Source organism: Podarcis cretensis (assembly GCF_951804945.1).
Source record: "Podarcis cretensis genome assembly, chromosome: 9".
In the NCBI taxonomy this organism is placed as follows: domain Eukaryota; kingdom Metazoa; phylum Chordata; class Lepidosauria; order Squamata; family Lacertidae; genus Podarcis; species Podarcis cretensis.
The window spans coordinates 58,572,135-58,594,032 of record NC_137178.1 but is presented as its reverse complement, the minus strand read 5'-3'; the positions used below and the strand labels follow the sequence as shown (position 1 = coordinate 58,594,032).

The window sequence follows — 21,898 nt, the reverse complement described above, 5'->3', positions numbered from 1 at the left end:
AACGACTATCATGTGTCCACAATCTAAATCACATGCAGATCATGAACTACAGAAGATTATAAAAGAGAGATTTATTAAATTATAAAGGTGTCAAGAAAGTTTATTTTTAAAAAGAACAACTTACTTTAAAGATCCAGAATTTCTCTCTTGTACTTGCATGACTAAGTTTCATTTTCCATCGTTAGTGCAGGATTGGTCATACCTTTGAAAAATAAAATGATGCTTTGAAGCAGTGGTTCCTATTTTTTTTTTTTTACCAGAGAGCCTCAGCAGAAGAATTCTACATCCCGTCAACATACATCTGTTGCTACTACCCTTAATTTCTCTAAAATATATGATACTATGGGCAATGGATATTGTCTGCAGTGGAACAGATCTTGGCAAGGCTTTGACAAATATGAGAATATTATCCTTCAGATAGCCTACATAAAACAGTTGCATGCATATCAGAAGTCAAAAATATTATAAATGCCTCTTGTGGAGTTTGGTCATCTGTATGAGGTCTCTATACTTAATGAACAGGTCTCAAAATCAGAAATCCAAAGACTACTGTGGTCCATGGAGCAGGTATGTGTAATAAAGATACCAATGCCCAACTGATTCAGGGAACTTTTTTTAAAAGGACAAGCTGTGCTGCATTCTCATGCATGTTTATTTCAACATATATTCCCCGTTTTGTTGCCAGACATCCCCTGCTTTTAATTCACTCACTGCCCAGAAAGTTGCAGGTTTCAAATTAGAGCTTAGCTATAAAGGAACTGCTCATATAGTATCTGCTTTGATATGTACATAAATTTTATTTTGTTTTCAAACTGGACTGAAAGCTAGGCCTGCAAGCAAGTCACCCTGAAAACATCACAGGATAAAAAAAACCCCACAATAATCTCTTACCCGATTTGTTATTTTCAATACTTGCGCTGGTTTCTGTCCAAGACTGAGAGTCAGTAAGGAGATGACTTTGGGAGTCTCGTAATGGTTTAGCAGGAAAATGATGACTATTCTCACTATTCAATGACAAAAATGTTGAAGGAGGAGCAAAAATATCGTTAGAAGACTGCCAGGTTAGGGTGAGGAATCTCATTACCAATGTTTTTATTTTTCCTATAAATATTCCAACTTGGGTGCTCTGTGTTTCCTGGTGCATTTGATGAATTCCAGTGCCTAAACAGGTTAGTCTGAATTGTTTATGCATGTGTGCTAGAGGGAGCAGCAGGAGATGCAAGCTAGAGGTTTGCAACTCCTCATTGAGATAGGATAATAGCCAGGGGTATTAGAGTGCTCATATGGTATGGTTGCCATGCTTTGTCACAATGCAGCATTCATGTGCTGCATGATGGGTACCATGTTTGTTTGGTTGCAGTACTTATTTATCTTATAAATTTTATACCCTGCCCTTTTGCTGAAAATGTTCTCGAGTGGCTTACAAAAAACAGCACGAAGATGGTCCCTGCCCTCAGGAACTGGAGAGAGTAACATTCTGTAAAAATATGGAGCATGTATGTGTATTTGTTTTTAAATGATCACATTGAAGAATGCTATCTACAGTCATTTCTGCATCTACAATCAAGAATTATGGATTGTACAAGGTCATTAATTATGTGTCTCAAATGCAACTTGTGAGAGTGCTTCTATGCCAATGTACACTTAAATGTTAATATGACTACTATCTAAGCAGCAGGCAAGAAACAAAAAAACAACAACAAGGTAAGTGGAAACTTGACAAGGAATAAATATAGGCTTACTTTTTGTTTGAAGAACTATGTCCAGAAGGAGTAGAAGCCTGCTCAGGATCTTGGTTAACAAGGCAGGTAGGAAAGGAGCATCCATCACCTAGGCTGAAAAGTAAAATGAAACAACATTGTAAGTAGGCGAGCAGCATTAAAAACTCTTTCAACTTTCATTGTTGGTTTCAAAACATAACCGGTTTTCTCTCAATACAACACCTACCTGGAAAACACTGGCAACAACCAATATTTTTTCTCATCCCCAAAGACTTGTCTTAGGTTTTTGTCAAATCCCAAGCTAAATCCATTCTTATCCGTTCCATGTCGAAAAACAGGTGCTCTGAATGCCTCTGGAAAGGGAAGAGATGGTTACATTCCTTAGCCCATTCAAAGCGGTGCACACAGTTCACAGAATATGGACTGAATCAAATTATGAATCCTTACCTAATGTTGATTTATTTTTGGTCACTAACCAACAGTGATATCCAAAGAGAGATGATAAGCTGACAGAAAACATGGCTGCGGCAAAGAATAAAAACATAATATGGAACTTGGCTTGAGTATCAGGAAGGCCATTCTATAAAGAGAGGAAAGGGGGGGGGAAATGTCAATGCTTTATACTGGAAATAAAAGATCTTTTATCACCTACATTGAACTTTTCTAATTGCTAAGAAAATTTTATTCAAGTAGTTTATAGAATTACTGGGACACACCCAGATACACCCCCCCCCAATACTTTGGGAGAACGGTGGAAGATACAGTTGCGTACCTCGGAATTTGAATGGAACCTGTTCCGGAAGTCCAATCAACTTCCGACTTCCAAAGCGTGGCTTTTGATTGGCTGCAGGAAGCTCCATTCAACTTCCAAAGCGTTCAACTTCCAAAGCGTGGCTTCTGATCGGAAGCCACGGAAGCCCTGTCAGGCATTCGGCTTCCAAAAGAACGTTCAAAAACCGGAACACTCACTTCCGGGTTTGTAATGTTCGGGAGCCAAAACATTCGAGAACTAGGCTGTTCGAAAACCAAGGTACGACCGTACATGATAAATATTCTATGGGTACTAATGGATCACAGCCTCAGGAAGTAAGGCTAATTTTGTTTCGTTTTCGTATTGTTTCACAGTACTCATAATTACTATGCCTCAGTAATAATGCATTCTTTCCCTGTGTAACTTCTCATTTTCAGACAGGATTCCTGATATTCAACAACCACCTTAAATGGTAGTTCAGCAGTGGCCTGAATATGAATCCAGAGTAAATCAGTTTTAGTTAAATTTCTTTGCTAAGTTAATTTGGACTGAAATAACAGTTAACACAGATTTCAGTGGAACCCAAGCGCAACTAAACAAAGTTTACAATGCTTACTTCTCTCAGCGCTGAACCTGGCTGTGGCCCACCATTTTAACTCCCATACAGTGTCACTGAGGCCCCAACATAGCATTGATCCAGAGTGATGCTACATTGGGGCAACAGAGGCATTATCAATGAATTAAAATGGCAGGTGTCCGAAGTTACACTTGCCACTAGATTGGCTTTTTTCTTTTTGCTGCTGAGCCTGCCTGCCTGTCAGGTAAGATAAAGGAAAGGGGCGGACAGAGAGTCATTGCCACCAAAGGCCCTATCAAACCTGGCATCAACCCTGAGTGGCTTTTAACAGTGAATGTAGGCCATATGCCATTTTTTAAAATGCTTTTGATCTTTGTCAGCTAGCATAAAAACGACAGGTTTTTCCTCCCCAAAGCATTAACAAGCTTATTACTCTTACACGGCTACCTATCTGTAACTAAGCTTATTACTCTTCTTCTCCCTTACCAAATCATAACCACTGACTGTGACTACAAAAACTGAGGTAGAACTCTTCTAAATTATTATTTTATTATGATTATTTATTAAACTTGTATACTACCCTATACCCGTAGATCTCAGGGTGGTTCACTACAGTCTAAAAATAGATAATATATGAACATTAGTTAGCAGAACAATCCTATTCGTTTTCACTTGAAAATAACTCCCACTGTGTCCAGCTGGGTTTACTTTCCTTACTGCCTAGTAACTGCGTTTAGGATTGTACCCTATATATAAGCAGTCAACATGTTTATGTTTACAGAGCTAAATATTTGAAACATGAAATACTTTTAAAACTTACTGTCCAGAATTTAATAAAATACTGTAAATCGGTTGCAACAATGAAAAGGCAGTATAACAGAGAATATGCCAAGAAAAGAAGGAAAAATTTGTAATTGGAAAATCCAACACAGTTGTTCACCCTAGGGAAAAAGAAGCTTGCATCACTGAAAATACAGACATATAATTAATTAAATTTCATTTATATTTCTTCATAGGCCTCAAACTATGTATTTACCTCCCATCTTTCTAATCCATTATAATCAATGAAATTCCTCTATTTAAAGCAGTAGTGACTGGGTGCTGAGGAATATTGCAAACATAAAAATGTCTTTCCTCAAAGGGAGCCACTTGCATATCAATGGCATCTGGGCTTTTTCAGATGTTCTCCCTGGGCTTTGCACAAGGAGCACATCATAGCTGCAGTAGACTCAAGCAGTAAAATACATCCATATTTTCCATGCATGAACTTCAAAAAATTATTGTTAAAAAGATTTACTTTTCTCTCGGCTTCCATGGTTGTTCTAGATAGAATTCCAATGCCAAAAATAACTGTGCACAATAGTCATTGTGGTGTCTTCTAGATACTATTGGACTACATATTCTGAGTTTTGCTGGCTAGGTTGATGGCAGTTAAAATGCAACACCATCAGGAAACCACCCTGACCAGTTCTGGTTTACTGTATGTTGCTATTTTACTAGAGATTAATGACACTCCTTTTCCCTGGCATAAATTGCTATTTTGACAATTTCTTTTTTTATTTTATTACTGTTTTTTTAAAATTAAAATGATGATTAAAAATCTATTATATCTAGATTTCTTTTGAAGAATGTGGTCCCATCTAGCAGGACTTCTCACATAACCTTTTAATACCTGAAAAACTAACCATGCAAAACATAGGCGTCACTTTCCTCCCTCATAGCAATTCCCTGCCATTTTGTGAAATGTTTCTATTTTCCTTAGCTGTAGACTATGTGGTACTCCTCTCCAAGATAGCACACACAAATACCTTGTTTAACAAAAATAAAAGCAAAAGCAAAAAACAGGTGATTCCATTCCAATAGTTATCACCGTTGCTGCAAGGCTACTACCCCCAAAATGCTGTGCTATTGCCACAAGATCTTGCCATGCCACTTCCTCAAATCTCATGAGTGAAACTTTTCACCCCTCATCATCAGGAAACAGTGTTTGTTTCCCATATTATCTAATCCAAAGTGATGAAGTAACATGGTTACTTACCAAGGGCAATGATGATCCATTTTCAAAATACATCTTTAAAAAGACAAGCAACAATAATAGAATATAATTGGCAGTATCAAGCTTGCGGTGATAGCTAATAGTCTATGTCAAATGAAATGCCTCAAATATTAAGCATACAATTTTTTTCAATGAGTTACTCAGGTGTTATGTCCCAATGAGATCACCGGGCTATCCACACATGTAAATAATAGCAGAATTCCACACTGAGAGAATAAATAATCAAATTCTAATTTATAAAGAAATAATAACCATTAATAAAATAAAAAACTATATTTAAGTATATATAATTTCTTCAGTAATCCATGCAGGTAATTTTCATTGCTCAACTCCTTCAGCAATAACAGAAATGCTACATAGCCTTGCAATATTTGTTCCTTACTTATCACAAACAGAGCAGTGATGACAACGGTCTGGTTTTACAAGTTGGCATCTGTCACAGTATCTGATTGCTGCAAAGACAGAAAAAGACTTCTGTTTAACATAAACGTTACTGTTCTGCTGGTCCCAGAAACTGATGCAGTAAGGGGGGGAAATGTTCTGCCAAGAAATTTATGTTTCTTTTTCATGTCTTAACTTGCTAACAATGTAATATTTCTAACCATAACAGGTGAAAAATATGAGCTGATTTAAGCCTGCAGTCCTAACCACCCTTAAAAAGTTCCACTGAATTAAATAGGACTAAGTAAACATGGTTAGGATTGCACTGCTAGTCACTATCCCAAAACTAACTTTGCACTCATGTAGCTTGAAAGATTACTGGCAATCATATCAACCGGCTGCTTGAAGGGGAACAGGACTAAATCCACACATACACTCCATGGCTCAGGCTTCCTCAAACTTGGCCTTCCAGATGTTTTGAGACTACAATTCCCATCATCCCTGACCACTGGTCCTGCTAGCTAGGGATCATGGAAGTTGTAAGCCAAAAACACCTGGAGGGCTGAGACCGAGGAAGACAGCCATGGCTGGTCAGTGTTACCACCAATTCTCAGGCTAGTTGCTACATCAGGCTGATGAGTGACACATACAATTCTCCAACTAGCTAGGGGCATGCATACAAAGACTGCTTCTGTGCTTGTAAAGCCCCTAACTGGATTGAGGTTATTATGATTTACCCAGATGGTGTTTAAATGTATTCACCTTTATCCAGGCCCAGGAATGGGGAGCCTCTGGCCTGTGGGCCAAATCCAGCCTTTCAGGCCTCCACATTTGGCCTGTGAGCATGTTTTGGGCAAGCCACTCCCATCTGCCCCCAGGTAAAGGCGGGACATGGTTGAAAGGAGCTTTGCAGGCACTCCCAATCTGTTTTAAGTTGATCATACAAAGCACATGTGAAAGGGAATTTTACAGGCATCTCTTCTAAGAGAATTCCCTCAGGAAGAACAATAATTTCCCACGCTTCAATCTTAACAACTGTTTACCTCCAGACATTGTTCTTGTGTAGACGGGGAGGTCCTTGGCTGCTCTCCTCAGCACTTCCTGATGGATTTCACTTCTAGTTTCTCTGTCTAACAGTTCCTTATCTGCATAGGTCAGGTGGTACTAGAAAAAAAGGAAACTGAATTAGTAGCACAATAATAGGTAACTGCTCTTATATATCTTGAATACATGGTTATGATGTGCCAGGTGATTTGCATGATGGCTCAGTTGGTTACACCATGGTGCTGATAAAGTCAAGGTAGCAGGTTCAATCCCTGTACAGGACAGCTGCATTTTCCTGCATTGCGCGGGGTTGGACTAGATGATCTTCAGCGTCCTACCAACTCTACAATTCTATGCTTTATGTGTGCGCCTCCCAGCCTAGGAAGAATGGTCTGAATCCAGACTGCAGATAGTTAATCCAAAAACTTTTATTCCCACTGCTGACTCCTTTCCTCCTTGGCACTGATTTATGGCCAGTTATCCTTATCTTGAACACATTCATTTGTGGATAATGGAGGTTAGGGAGGATTTTGCTCTATATTTTCAAAGCATAGCGTTTCTCTCCTCCCTTCCCTCTCAGTTTCTTTCTCTCACTCACACAGTTCCAATTTTGTTAAATTCCATATTATATTCCAATTTCTTCCATCCTCACTTGTGCAGATATTTTTAATAAAACTTGCAAAACTTTAATAAAACCCAGCGCCTTTGCCTGCCTTCGCATTCCATGGGGAAGCGAGTGCCAGACCGCCAGGCAAACTGTGGGTGAGAGCCTGGTTCCTCTTCCAACCTAAGAGGAATGCAGATAATGAAATTCCCTCATCATTATTTGATTATCTCAGTCTCTCTCTCTCTCTCTCTCTCTCTCTCTGTGTGTGTGTGTGTGTGTGTTGGGAGAGACTTCATTCCTGGGCACACTGGAAACAGGAAGCCTGCAGCCTAACTTTCTCAATGCTCCATATTATTCATATCTCAACCCCAGGTGAGATAGTTTGAAAAGTCAACCTTTTCAACCCTCAAATAGTCTCAATAGGAGACATAATTAAGTTATCATGTCCTATTGCTAAGCTTGAAAAAATTTAGACCAAGTGCTTTGGTTTTCTTTCCTCTTTCATTCACAGTCCTTTTCTTTATGTGTCTTGCCTTTTGGATTGTAAGCTTGAAGGCAAGGATTGCCTTTTTCTTTTTGCTGAAGAGCTGAGTAAAAATATTTCAAACAGACAGACAAACCAAAGTGCATGAAAGAACACTGTGCTTTTATTCACCCAGATGTAAAATGTTTGCAACTATCAATAATCACCATGTTTTGCTAACTGGTGGCCTTCAGGTGAATGGGATCTAGAGATAACGAATTCATACAAGGTGTTATTTACACCTAAAAAAAGGGGGGATATTATGCACCAGAAACAAAATTAACAAAGGCCTTTTTCTTACGCCACACCATAACTTACTTCTTTGGAAGGATTCATTGGTGATGTAAAGATTGTTTTCCAGTAAGACCACACAAACATCATGAAAAATAGATGGTAGGCAAGCAGGCACACCACTAAATCAAAGACATAAAATTAAGGCATTAAACAAATTACAGAAACTGCATAATAGTGTGAGAAATATACAGACAACCAAGATGAAGCTAAACATTTCCAAGGGGTCCACAGTAGGTAACAGTGCTATCAAGACATCAGCACAACTATAAAATAAAATAAGGGTAATTAAAGAAATTATGTAGCACTACCAGAAAATGTGCAGCCAGACTTGTAAGGTTTACTAGGAAGAATTCTATGGGTGCAATTTAGCACTGTACTAATTTGATTATTCTGCCAGTGCAAGCATTTCTGCTCGCTTGATGAAATTATCTCCCATTCTCCTCCGCACTTCCCAAGCCCACCAAGAAGATTTGGGGGAGGTGTGGAGGACACACAGGAGACAACAACTATAATATGAGTAAAGTCATGCAAGGTTGGAAGCTACAGGAGCAGACCAAGGTACGAGAGGGAGGAAAGATGAGGTGTACTCGCAAGCAAATTAAGGTCCTCCGGTATCCTCCCTAAACCCATGGGAAATTTATCTGGCTGTTCTTGAAGAACGCAGTGTTAAGAGATGAGCTTGTCTGTTGGCTATTTCTATTTATTTAATTAACTCACTGATTCATCTGATAAGTTCCCATCACCATAGAGGGCTCCCACTGCTGTGGACACTTAAAATAATTAAAACGAACACAGTGATATTACAGTCATTACTAATTGATAAAATCTAATAGAAGTCATAAAAACATAACTTAAGACCAGTTACAGTTTAAATCAGGCTGACTACAAAGCCATGAACAAGTCTCATTAGTTCTGCATCTGAAACCTGATGGAATCAGTTAAAATAATTCCTTCCCAATGACTGACATTACTGGCTCAGTGAAGGGTCCAGTTAAGGATTCCAAGATTAAGGTTCTGAGCTGCTGATTTTCAGCAATGGTTGAGTGAATATCACTTTGCAATGAGGACAGATATAATATATGGAACCAGACCTCACAGCAGATTCTCCAGCAGTAGTGTGAGCCTGGATTCCTCCCAGGTTTGCAACTGAAATGATGTGCACACCAGCAAAATGAACCCTGGTATTGCCCCTCCTGCATGCTTCAGATTGGTTCTCCACATTTTTTGTTTGTTTTTATAAGTGCCTCATGATCATTCACACAGTGATGCATTCATTCATCATCTTATTAGTTTCCTTTCTGAAAAGGAAACTTCTTTAAACTGCCAAACTGCTCGAGGGATAGGAGGGGGGAGATTTTTTTGGCAGTGAGGACATATCCAGATTGGCAACGCTGATCTAAGAATATGATGAACCTCTTCACTCTAATAACTGTTTACAGTGGTACCTCAATTTTCAAATGTCTCAGAAGTTGAACATTTCGGTTTTTGAATGCCAAAAACCCGGAAGTAACTGCTTCAGTTTTCAAATGCTTTTTGTAAGTCGAACATGCCACGTGGCTTCCGTGTCTGAGTTTTCCATAAGTAAATGCTTCAATTTTCGAATGTTTCGGAAGTCGAATGGCCTTCTGGAGCAGATTACGTTCGAAAACCGAGGTACCACTGTATTTATTTAAATAAGAATATTTATTTACTTAATAAGAATATCCAGCCTTTCCAAGGCTTACACTTCATTCAAGGCAGCTTACATAAATACACAATAAAACATATTAATAAAATACAGATATGACAGGCACGACAAGTAACTGGTAGTCTTCAACACAGACTCTTATCCAAAGTGCTGCAGTGAAAGCTTGCTGGAATGGAAAGGTCTTCAACAACTGATGAAATTGTCTAGGGAAGGAGGCATTCAAACCTAAAAGGACAAGGTGTTTCAAGATCTAGGTGTGGCCACATCAAAGGCCCTCTCTTGGGTGCCTACCATCCATGGTTCTTCTATAAGTAGGATACAGAGAGGGTTCTCCCCACTAGATCTTAGGCAGGAGGCAAGCTAGTCTTGAAGGAGGCAATCCTTTAGTCAACCTGCACCTAAACCATTTAGGACTTTATAGGTGAATGCCAAAGCTTTCAACAATATTCTTCCCCATCCAAAACAGGCTGAATCCCTATTCCAGAATTGGTCTGTCTTCTGACCAGGAGCACTTGTGTCTTGTTTGGATTAAATATCAATTTGTTAATGCTCATCTTGTGCATTTCTGCCTCCAATCACCAATTTGGAACATAAACAAATTCCTTAGTAATTGTTGAACAGCAGAAACAGAGCTGTGTGTCACCTACCAACCACAATTGCTTCACAGCATAGTTTGGTTTCCCCCCAAATGGGGAAATTTTTTATTATTTTATCCCCAAATGGGGGGAAAAATAAAGAAGCTGCCCACATTTCCAACATTTACTATAAAGCAGCAGTTTCTGCCACTTCAGACTGTGCGGAAGGGGAGGCACACTCTTAAATACGCCCCTATGCAAACATTAATCAGGATATCAAGAAAAGGAGTAATAAAATGCAGACTAGGATTCTACCAAAAGTCTATTTTATCCTTCTTTACTTGCATTGATATTGAACTTGATTATTGAGTAACATACACAAGCTGATTCAAAATCTTATCTCCATAAGCATTCCTTCTCTCCCTCTCTCCTTACCTTATATTCTGTATCAGTTTTAGATGACTACCAGATACAGCTTTTTCCTTTTTTTTTTACTACTAGTACTGCACAGAAAAAGATTTTTTCCAGGCCTGTCAGTAATTCTTCTATTGGCAGGCCCTGAATTCAAAACTGCTCATCCTGGTATAAGTTAAATAAAAATAATTACATGCGTAGATATAGGAATCAAAATGCAGAGAGTAAATCACGAAATATGTAGTAAAACCTTGCTAAAGCTAAGTGAACTCTATATACACTGTTTTTTGAGATATTGTAAGAAAAGCAAAACATAAATGTAATAATAAATAAACAGTTACCTTTTTCTCCAATATTTGTCATGGTTACTGCAAGAGAGACAGAAAAAAACAAAGTGAAAAAATATTAGTTGCCATTATTTGAGCACAAACAAGACATTCCCATCTTCTTGAGACAATGTGTACATTTGTTAGTTAATAAAAATATTTTACTTTGTGTAAATTGCTGTGATCAATTAAACATCCATTCCAAAACAAACAAACCAACCCACCCTAGGATAATATCCTAGCAGTTACAATATTTATAAGTAAATAAAGGGGGAACATTCAGGGGCCGGTATTCTCTCTTGAAAAGATGATTAGATCCTTGAGTGGGTGAACAGCCACAACTGCATTAAAAGGAGAAATACTCTTCTCAATGAAGACAAGGAGTGCCTGGAGTGCTCTGGTCCATGGGGTCACGAAGAGTCGGACACGACTAGACGACTAAACAACAACAACTCTTCTCAATAAGTTCTAGTGTGGAAGAGGATACAGGAGTTTCAACTTGAGATAGATATGCCCCCCAAAGGGGTTGAGAGTGGTGGTGGAGGGAAAGGGGCTCCTGGCTCCCAGGGTCTTGATGCCCTTTTCTCACAGCTAGGGGGTTGAAACTGAAATTTCCCATTATGGTTAGCTATAAGGTTAAAATGGGATCACCAATTGGATGATCACTAACAATTTATCTACAAGTGGTATTAACATATATTGAAATAGAGTGATACACAACCATGACTTATTGGTAGTTTTCTCCCCCATGCATCAATTTTATTTCATTTATTTCTAAAGGTATACAGCCTTAACACTTCATGATCTAAACTGCATTGGTGGTAAAAGAATTAAATGTGGGTTATGTAATTCAATTTTAGGTTTTACTAACTGTAGTATTTTGAGATACAAACACTGCATTGGGCAGCAGGAGAGGGAAAGATGGAAAGCAGGTCTCACCCCACCCGATTCTGAGACCAGCTCTGTTTAGCTCCTGCTCTTCCTCAACTACTTCCATTCAAGTTTGTTATGATCCAAACTCAGTAACTTCAAAACTGGTACCTGAATTTACCTGTTCTTCTTCTCTCCCCATCCCTTTTGATACACATTATGTTTTATAAAGTTTTACAATGTAAGCCTGTAGGCAGGGACTGTCATTTATTTTTGATATTATGTGAGTTGCTTTGGGAGTTTTGGGGCTTAAGGGTGGGAGGAAAATGCTCCTGAATAAAGAAACAAACAAGTCAAATATGACTAAGTGGCACCTTGAGGTCCTTTGTCCAACATCTTCTACTGAGTAAATTGAGGATGCTTACAATGTATGGGGATGCACATGCATTTGAGGTTCAACTGATTTCAGCTGGAAAGATTTAAGCATGTGCTTAACTTTCTCATTCATTTCAACAATGCTTCAAAGTGCTTCTGCTTCATGTCTATATACAGCTAAGTACCAGACGTTGCTGCATATTAATTATACTTGTCACAGTAAAATTATGTGACAAATATTTCAATTAAAATACTTTCAATGTATTACCTGTCACATCATCCTTTTTCAATAACTTTTCCTTTAAAAATTTACACGTGAGACTCAACCAATATTTTATGTGCCATAAAGAGCAAAGCTATCTAGTGAACTGGTCTGCCTAATGGATAAACAAAGACCCGCACTGAGGATTTTTGGTTCAAATATCATCAATGTCATAGATTTGAGTGTGGTCTTGGCCAAGTCACGTTCTTTTAGCCTATATTCCTTTTGGGCATATGGAAATAAGTGGCCTATTTTACATGCTTGTTCAAACAGAAAATGTAATAGATTAAAACTACTTGGAAAAAATTAAGAAATGATATAGGAATTATCATTACGATTTTAACGTCTAGGACCTTGTCATTTGTGGGTTGCTGTTTTTTGTAATCACATTACTTTCTGCATAGAGTACATCCAAAATGTTCTCCTTGTTTTGTGTTATGTCTAATACACCATACTTTTTCACTGTTCTGTTTGAGACATACTGGTTTGTTTCTGTTTAATCTCTAATACACTGCCCAGAGAGGAAGGCAGGATATAGCCCATATACTACATAGTTATGACACCAGTTTTCCTGGGCAAAAGAAGTAGACAAATGGCTGTATATGCATTTGGCATTTTGTTGGGGCTGCGGTATAGCTAACATGGTGCCCATGAATACAGCTGAGTGCCATGCTGACCTCCCAGGGTGCCCGTAAGGCCCCTAAGCTCTCCACCTTTTTATTCTCCCTTCAGAAGAGGGAAGGAAGCAATCAATCACCACCTTAAAGAGAACACCGAGATGACCAGGGGATCATCACTCTTTACCACATCCTGCCTCTATGAACTTTTTCTGGATGAGATAAGGACCAAAAACAGGCAAGTAAGAAGGTAAAGTATGAAGACATAGTTTTTTGTTTGTTACAGCAGTGACCAACACAACACATCTGGAGGGAGTGCAAGTAAAATGATGCAAATAAGAAGGGAAGTAGAAGAGTGTGTTTCTATGTGATTTCTCCTTGAGGCATGTGTATGTGTTTGTTTGTGTGATTCTCTTTATCCTATGTGGAGGAAGAAGAGGGTTGCCTTCTGTGAAATGGGTGTTTTTGCAATTGGTGGTCATTGACAGTCATTTTGTGAATGGGTATTCCTATGGTTCTCATTTTGTGACAGCATTCATGACACTTTCTCAAGATTTTAGATGTACTCATGGACACACACACAAAAAAGATTGACATTTTATGTGAGAGATAAAAGCTGCTAGGAGTAAAGTGAAAGGTAAAGGACCCCTGGATGATTAAGTCCAATCAAACGAGACTATGGAGTGTTGCACTTATCTCACTTTTCAGGCCGAGGGAGCTGGAGTTTGTCCACAGAAAGATTTCTGGGTCATGTGGTCAGCATGACTAAACCGCTTCTGGTGCACGGAAGACTGTGAAGAATGCCAGAGCGCACAAACACCATTTACCTTCCTGTCGCAGTGGTATCTATTTATCTATTTGTGCTGGTATGCTTTTGAACTGCTAGGCTGGCAGAAGTTGCTGAGAGTAGGGTATAATGTGGAGTGGGAAGAAGGAGGAGGTGAGAAGAGTTAACAAATCTCCCACTTAGTTGTTTCTCCAAACTTAATTGTGGGTAAGCATGGGAGAGTCATACACAGTTGCATACAAATTCCAGTTTGGCTCGAAGATACTATCTATACCCCTGCTTTTGGATTAACAGGAAAAGTCCTCTGCTGTTCCCAGAGGTCAGGTCATAATTATTCCTCATTTGTGTGTCTTTTTGCTGAATACCAGTTTTAAAATACAAGTTTTAAAACTGAATACCAGTTTTAAAAAATTATGTTCTTTAAAATTATTTCAACATTCCTGGCCAGAAGCCTACAGTCTTCCCCCTTGAAGTAAGGTTATAGAATCAGTGGCTGCATTGCAGGTACATGCAATGCAAGTACAAGTTATGTGTCAGAGGCAGTTCCTCACAAGCAGTTCCAGTGCAGCTCCTTCCGAGTATAGTTTGCAAAAATATTAAGATAGAGTGATAAAAATTCAGAGGGGGTGGTTTGGCTGTGCTAATCCATTACAGCAAATACAACAGCAGCATTTTGTAGCACCTTAAATGCTAAAAGATTCATTGTAGCATATGTTTTTTATTGAATGCTTCTACTACAATAAATCTGTTAGCATTTGAAGTGCTACATGGCTCTTTTTCAGTATTGGAATATGAAAAGGTGAAGAAGAAGAGAGGGTGAAAAAAAACAGTTTCTTTAACCTTATAGCTGCAGCAAATACAGCTGATGACCATTTCACATGGAGATTCTGTTCCCAGCCCCCACATGCATCAGCAGAGTGCGTATAAGCACATCCCACCTGTTATGCCCCTGTTCCACCCATTTTTTGGTGTTTTTTGTGACATTTTCGGCCACTTCCTGGTTCAGCACTGTGTGTGCATAAGCAACTTTGAGATACACATTAACTAGTCACTGTCTGTACTGGCAAGTCTCCAGTAGCAATTACAGAGATCTAATACATACAGTGGAACCTTGGTTCTTGAATCTAATCCATTCCCGAAGTCCATTCGACTCCCGAAACCGTTCGAAAACCAAGGCATGGCTTCCGACTGGCTAAAAGAGCTTTCTGCACTCAAGCAGAAGCCGCATCAGACATTTGGCTTCAGAAGAATGTTCAAACACTGGAACACTTTACTTCTGGGTTTTCGGTGTTCGGGAGCTGATTTGTTTGTCAACCAGGCCGTTCGAGAACCAAGGTATGACTGTATTTCTATATTTTAATTAAACGATTTAAATAAGTACACCCATTGTATATCATAATGGTTTTTGACTGCTTTGGATGAAGGCAACTTGAGCATTAATGCCATTTCTAATACACAACTTGCAAAATCCCAGCCAATTTGTCTTTCAGCATGTGCCAAATGTGGTGCTGATAGTTAAGAACACATTGAACTTGTATATAGTATTACTGATATATCTATGAGGCAGTAGAGATAACAGCTGCATAGAATGCAATAAGAATCCTGCTGGATCAGACCAAATGTCCATCTACTCCATTATTTTCTTTCCATCAGACAAACCAAATGCTTATTGGAAGCCCTCACACAGAGTATAACAGCAATAGCCCTGTCCCACTGTTGCTACAACTCCCAGGTTTTCAGATGCTGCCTCTGAACATGGAGGTTCCATTTAGCCTTCACAGCTAATAACTAGAGACAAATCTATCCTCCATAAATGTCTGATTTTTTAAAAAGACCTTCTAAGCCAGTGGTCAGCACTACATCTTGTAGTCTAATCCATTGAGCCTCTTGACTTGCTGATCGTAAGGTCGGAAGTTTAAATCCGCACGATGGGGTAAGCTCCCATTGCTTTTTCCCAGCTCCTGCCAGCCTAATAGTTTGAAGGCATACCAGCACAAGTAGATAAATAGGTACCGCTGTGGTGGGAAGGTAAACGACATTTCTGTGCACTGTGGCACTCGGCACAGTGTTCCGTGCACCATTGCTTAGACTTCTAGGTTGTTCATATTAACTCACAGTACAATCCTATGAATCCTTACTCAGAATTAGGTCCTACTGAATGCAAGATGGCTCTCTCTCAGATACGTATTTGCAGGATTGCAGCACCAGAAGAATAGCAGGTTGAATGGTAATTGCCACCTTCAGAAAACCATCAAGGGCAAGGGTGGGGGAGAACAAGGTTCCATAACAATGACACCATAACTTCTAAAGCAGTTACAAAACGAAGTGATGCACAATAAAATGAAGCACAGTACTGTCTGCAGGCTTATCTAATCGACAAAAATATAAGAGATATGAGAATGACACAACAGGAAATGAAATGAAGGAAAATTAACTAAATGAGCAGAAACTGGGAGAACAAGCATGTATTTAAACATTGTTTCAAAACCAAAACTGATGGAAATGTTCTAGTATCAGGAGGCAGGGCATTTCAGAGATAGGGAACAAGAGCATAAGGACACAAACAACACAACACACTAGTTTTGTGGCTTGAAAAGTATTACAAGAAAATAAAGAACAAGGAGGAAGATAAAACTCTGTCTTTAGCTATAGAATATCTGGCACAGAAAATTAAAGATAACAACAACAAAAAACCCACCCCAGGAATTAACTTGAGAATGGCAGCACAAATCCCATGTACTCTGATGATACTGTAATGTGATTAACTGATCAAGGTAGATAATGTTAAATTAGAAACATTAAACAATACAATGAAATGTTATGGTATAAATCAAATCAAATAAAAAATGTGTTAATATAGGGCAGGGGTCACCAACTATTTTGGTCCAGTGGTCACAATTATAATGTTGAGAGTGTACTTTGGGTGCTAGTCATAAAATAGCTGCAAAGGGGGCATGGTATGACAAAACATGGGGGGCAAACCATAAATCGTAGGCAAAACTTACTCTACAATTGAATTTCCATACTATAAAAGGATTAATCTGTTGAATTTCTGCCTATCATACAGCTGTTAAAGGCACAATAAGCCTGCCCCCCCGCCATGCCAACCAAAGCCTAGGCTGTCACATTAAACACAAAGACATACCTCTGAATAAACATATGCACCACCGTGCTGTAAATAAACTATACAGTGAATTCTTAATGAGTGCTTGATCTTTAGCTCCTGCACAGGAGACAATCCTAGGCCTATCTGCAAAGTTTACACATTTGCCTTTTGTGGGAAGGGGAGTTATTTAATATCCACCCACATGTATTGCGCTGTAGCATATGCAAAAATTAATTTCTGGGGGTTATCTGATCTGAGACAAACCCAGCACAAGAAAGATGCATCTTAGTTGCTAGGGAAAAAGGAAGGGCAGACTACAGAGATTCCAAGGACCATGGGGAGGGAAAAACAACAGCTCTTTGGGACCTCACAGATTCCTACTGCCTGGTATCTGTCAAAGCTCTGAATTCACCTATTGGATAAAATCACTGACAGATGAGATCAGTCAGTCTGGCTCACTTCACAGAGATCACTTAAAAGGGTACCTATGCATTTTGCTTTACAACTTGCTTCCTATGGAAGCTTTTTTAAAAAATGAAAGCAGAGTCTGCAGTCCCTGCCCAGGGATGCCGCTGAAGGCGATCATGGGTGCCATGGCACCAGCGGGTGCCAGTTTGCTGGCTCCGTTTAGAAGGTTGGACTAGGAAAATTCAAATACCCAATCAGTCATTAAGCTCACTGGGTAACTTTGGATCAGTCACTATAATTTAACCAACAGGGTTAGGATAAAATGTGTGTGTGGAGCATGTCTACCACCCTGAGTTCCTTGAAGGAATGGTAGGATATAAATGAAGTAAATAAATAAATGCTTGGTAACTTCTTGGGGCACCCAGTTAAAGACACAGAAAGTATTTAGGGCTGGGGGAGATACAAATCTTAAAACTATTAGGCACAACATTAATCAAAATGGTATGCTAAACATCTGATCCTGTATGTGATTATGATTTGATCACAAGCCATCAATGTGTACAGTAATCTCTGATAAGGCAATGATTGTCCAAATGGTCATGAGTATGCCCTATCTTTCCCAAAGATTAAGGACACAATGTTTAGGGCGAAGGCTAATAGGTGAGGAAGAATTAAATTTCATATTGAAATCTAATATTCCTAGTCCAATCGTTTTATTTATAACCACTATGGATACATTCCTGCTAACGTTATGCACACACTAACTTTCCCACTGAAACAAAAAGGACTTAAAAGTGCTTTCCTTCAGCTAATTTGTGTCTTTAAACAAAGTCTAGATTTTGAAGACAAAAATGTTTATAATTAACCATTTTTTAAATGGGAAATATCCAATTGCCACAGGGGAGAAGCCTATCAATGGTTATTAACCATTCATCAGGATTCTACAACCTATCACTGGGTTTGGGAGTCAATAGTTGTTTCTAGCAGCTATTCCGCTTCCTCATTCTCACTAAATATTCCACAATGGTAAAGAAAGAGCATCTCTTTTGCACTCACTGCCTGACAAGGAGCCTTGCAGAAGAGTCAGAGCAAGTGGTGTGTGCTTATGTTTGTAGCAACCCGTTTTCCAAGCACTGGCAATCCTGCTGTGTCTCAGAACAGAATACAGTCTGGTACTTTTTGAAAGCAGGACTCTCACACACATTATATACTGGAAGCTTTTTTAAAAAACTGAATCCATATGATGGGAGTACACTAAAAGATTTTCCTATTATTTGTTAGATTTAAGTGTACGGTCACCACTGGCCCAGATAGCTAAATGGAACCTCCATATTCAAAGGCAATATACCACTGAATATCAGGTGTTAAAGACAAACAATCTGTTCTCTCCCATAGTGCATTGCTGCCTGTTATGCAAATGGATGGGGGAAATCACATCAATAAACGAGAGATGCATTGGGTCAGGCTGTGTCTCAAAACTAGGTCATGCAACTCTACCCTTTTCTTGTTCATTTCTTTACATTGTTCAGAGGAGGGAAAAGATTGGGGGAGGAGAGAAAAAGTAGAAGACAGAGGAAGAGTGAAAGAGAAAAGGAAAAATTGGCATATGTCCTAAAACTGCTGCTCCAGAGAAGCGGACACGGAGCAATGGTTCCAAACTACAAGAAAGAAGATTCCACCTAAACATTAGGAAGAACTTCCTGACAGTAAGAGTTGTTCGACAGTGGAATTTGCTGCCAAGGAGTGTGGTGGAGTCTCCTTCTTTGGAGGTCTTTAAGCAGAGGCTTGACAACCACATGTCAGGAGTGCTCTGATGGTGTTTCCTGCTTGGCAGGGGGTTGGACTCGATGGCCCTTGTGGTCTCTTCCAACTCTATGATTCTATGATTCTATTCTATGATTCTATGATTCTAAAACTGATAACTGCATCCTGCATTGGCCCCAGGTTTGAGTAGCTGAAGACTACTAGTATGATATACACTAAAACAGTGATGCTATCTACCTTAGACTTTATGTAAAACACTTCTTTTAAAAGTTGGTCACTACCTATGTAGGCAGTCTTAAACATGGGATGTCAGCTTTTAAAGCATTTGCTGTATGTTTAAGAAAGAAAGTTACTACAACCACCGAAGATCAACAAAAAAATCTACTAAATAACAGCAGCTAGCTTTTAGCACACTTAACATTATTTTACAGTTCTGAAACTGAAACATGGAAGACATTTTATTTCATGTTATAGATGTACAATTATAACCTTGTCCACAATAAAGTATAAAGTGCATTTTTATCTCTAGCACAAATTTATTCACAATAGCAGAAAACAGAATTAAACCGTCATATTTTGATCCAAATCCTCAAAGCACATTTGTGTGTGTGTGTCTCGAGAAAGTAAAGCATATAGAAAAGATGGCAATGGTGTACAGTTTTAATTCCCAGAAATTCATAATGTAGTTGTACTCTGTGTGGGAGGTACACTGCTGTTAGTTGTTTACTATCTTGCAGATATGCATCACCACCACAATAGTAAACCAGCATGCACAAGATTTTTTTAGTGCATGACTGGGACCTAGCTTAGCACATGCTAGCATTTAATTAACCCAGGAGGCACCATTTACAAAAGGCAGAGTATCTCTCAAGAGACCTGCCTTTTTATTCTTAGCAGATTAAGGAAAAGGCCAAGACTACTAAAAATCACACTCCAATTAATCCCTAGATCTCTTTTTAACACAAGAACCATACAAAAATAATGTTGGGGTAGGAGATGAAGGAAAATTTACTATTCTCTATACAGTGCCTGCCAAGTAGGTTATATTTTGTATCTGCTCATTTCTAATAAGCAATGTGTGCTGGGCTAATACACATTAAACAGAAATAGCCACAATTATAAAATCAGACACAGACGGGTCCCAACCATTTGGCCCTGAGACAATGAGCACCTGCTAAACGTCACAAGTTAACTGTATGCCTATCCTTAGAGAACCCAAGGCACTCTGAGTGTGAGTGTGTGTACATGTGTTTTCTACCCAAGTCTATCCTCCTTAACACATGGGATTGTGAAGAGAAAGATCCTACTTGGCTCAGCCCAGGCAATGCTAAGCATGTAAACAACAACCTGCGGTAGGAGCAGCAGCAGATTAGATGCTGCTATCACCACTCCCAAGGCAGGGCAAAAAGCAGGATGTTTTGTTCACCATGAAAACATTCCAGACCTACATATCCAAGATCACAGTGGTGTTACTCTGCATTACATAATCCAGAGCACCACATAAATCAGTCCTGGAACTGCAATCATGTACAAAGATTAGACACACCATACAGGAAAAAGCCCAATCAGGAAGCTCCCCTTTCTATCATGATTAAGAGCAGCACCAAATCACTATTCTTGATTTTAAGTGTTCAAAAAGAAAGAAAGAAAAATATAAGGGGGGAAAAGTTTTTTTGGGTGAAAATAAAAGCCCAACTCCCTGTCAGCTACAAACGAGGATGTTTTCCAACCCTCAGTGCCCACTTCCTCCTCTTGTGGAAGGTATCAGCTGAGTGTCAGCGGCCGGTTTGCCTTAGGAGAGTCTGCTCTGGGGCAATCGATTGTTTATGCTGAGCGTGCGCGCGACACAGTCTCTCTCTCTCTCTCTCTCTCTCTCTGAGTGAACGTGTGCGCGTGTGCACGCGTGTTTACACACACACACATACACACGCACATGCGGGTCTATTGAAAGCGCAACCCGTGTTAATAGTGTTTTACCTCAACAAACAACAGTTTAAAAACACACATACACAAAAACTCCAGCACGCCCCTAAGGAGTCAAGTTCAAATTCTGACACGCGCGTTATTATCGAGGGACGGAGGAGGGCGTAAGGCAAGCAGGAGGGATAAAATAAAAAGGTCCCCCCTCATGCTGCCCCCGACGCAGTTTAAGGCTTGAGGCCGAAGAAGAAGACGAGGGTAAAAGGCTCGCCGGGAGAGGAGTCGGGGCCAATATCCGAACCGCGACCGCGCCCCATTTGTTAGGCGAGCTTTGGCCAGAGGTGCCTCTGGAGAAACTCTTCTCCCCCGCGCCCCGCCATATATATAGAATAAATATATTATCTCCGTCCATTCCTCTCTCCCCCACGCCTCCAGGGACTCACTCAAGCAGAGCTGGCCGACGTACGCGTAGTAGGACCAGGCGACGATGCTCCCGATGAAGAGAACCGGCACCCAGTAAATGAGCCACTGGCAGCTTCTCCTCACGCCTCCCGCTCGAGAGCGGCTGCTGCTGCTGCTGCGGGACAGCGAGACGCTCGACGAAGCCGCCGGCCCTGCCGGCGCCGCCATCTTCCCGCGCCCCATTCTCCCGCCCGCTCAGCGCTCGGCCTCTTCAGCTGCTCGGTGGTCCGTCGGGGGAGCCCGGGGCCCTCGACGCACATCCCCGCCGGCGGAGGCGGCGACGGAGGCGGCGCCTGCGCGGTCCCAGGGCTTTCTTCCCCCCTGTTCCCGCCTGGCCGCCCGGCCGCCCGTTGTGCCGCCCTCTCCGGGCG

General features: G+C 40.0%; 1 protein-coding gene across 1 annotated transcript in view; it reads right to left on the bottom strand.

Moving 5' to 3' along the window:
- ZDHHC2 (zDHHC palmitoyltransferase 2) overlaps positions 1 to 21,898 on the bottom strand; it is a 27,325-nt gene extending 5,427 nt beyond the window's left edge. The window contains exons 1-12 of the mRNA XM_079989819.1: positions 21,509 to 21,898; positions 10,972 to 10,998; positions 7,979 to 8,073; positions 6,530 to 6,650; positions 5,488 to 5,557; positions 5,088 to 5,120; positions 3,870 to 3,990; positions 2,169 to 2,301; positions 1,948 to 2,074; positions 1,743 to 1,835; positions 892 to 1,004; positions 125 to 202 (exon numbers count right to left, since the gene is read on the bottom strand). Of these exons, the coding sequence (XP_079845945.1) occupies positions 162 to 202; positions 892 to 1,004; positions 1,743 to 1,835; positions 1,948 to 2,074; positions 2,169 to 2,301; positions 3,870 to 3,990; positions 5,088 to 5,120; positions 5,488 to 5,557; positions 6,530 to 6,650; positions 7,979 to 8,073; positions 10,972 to 10,998; positions 21,509 to 21,710 (1,176 nt within the window). The 5' untranslated portion in view covers positions 21,711 to 21,898 and the 3' untranslated portion in view covers positions 125 to 161. The remainder of the gene's footprint in view (positions 1 to 124; positions 203 to 891; positions 1,005 to 1,742; positions 1,836 to 1,947; positions 2,075 to 2,168; positions 2,302 to 3,869; positions 3,991 to 5,087; positions 5,121 to 5,487; positions 5,558 to 6,529; positions 6,651 to 7,978; positions 8,074 to 10,971; positions 10,999 to 21,508) is intronic.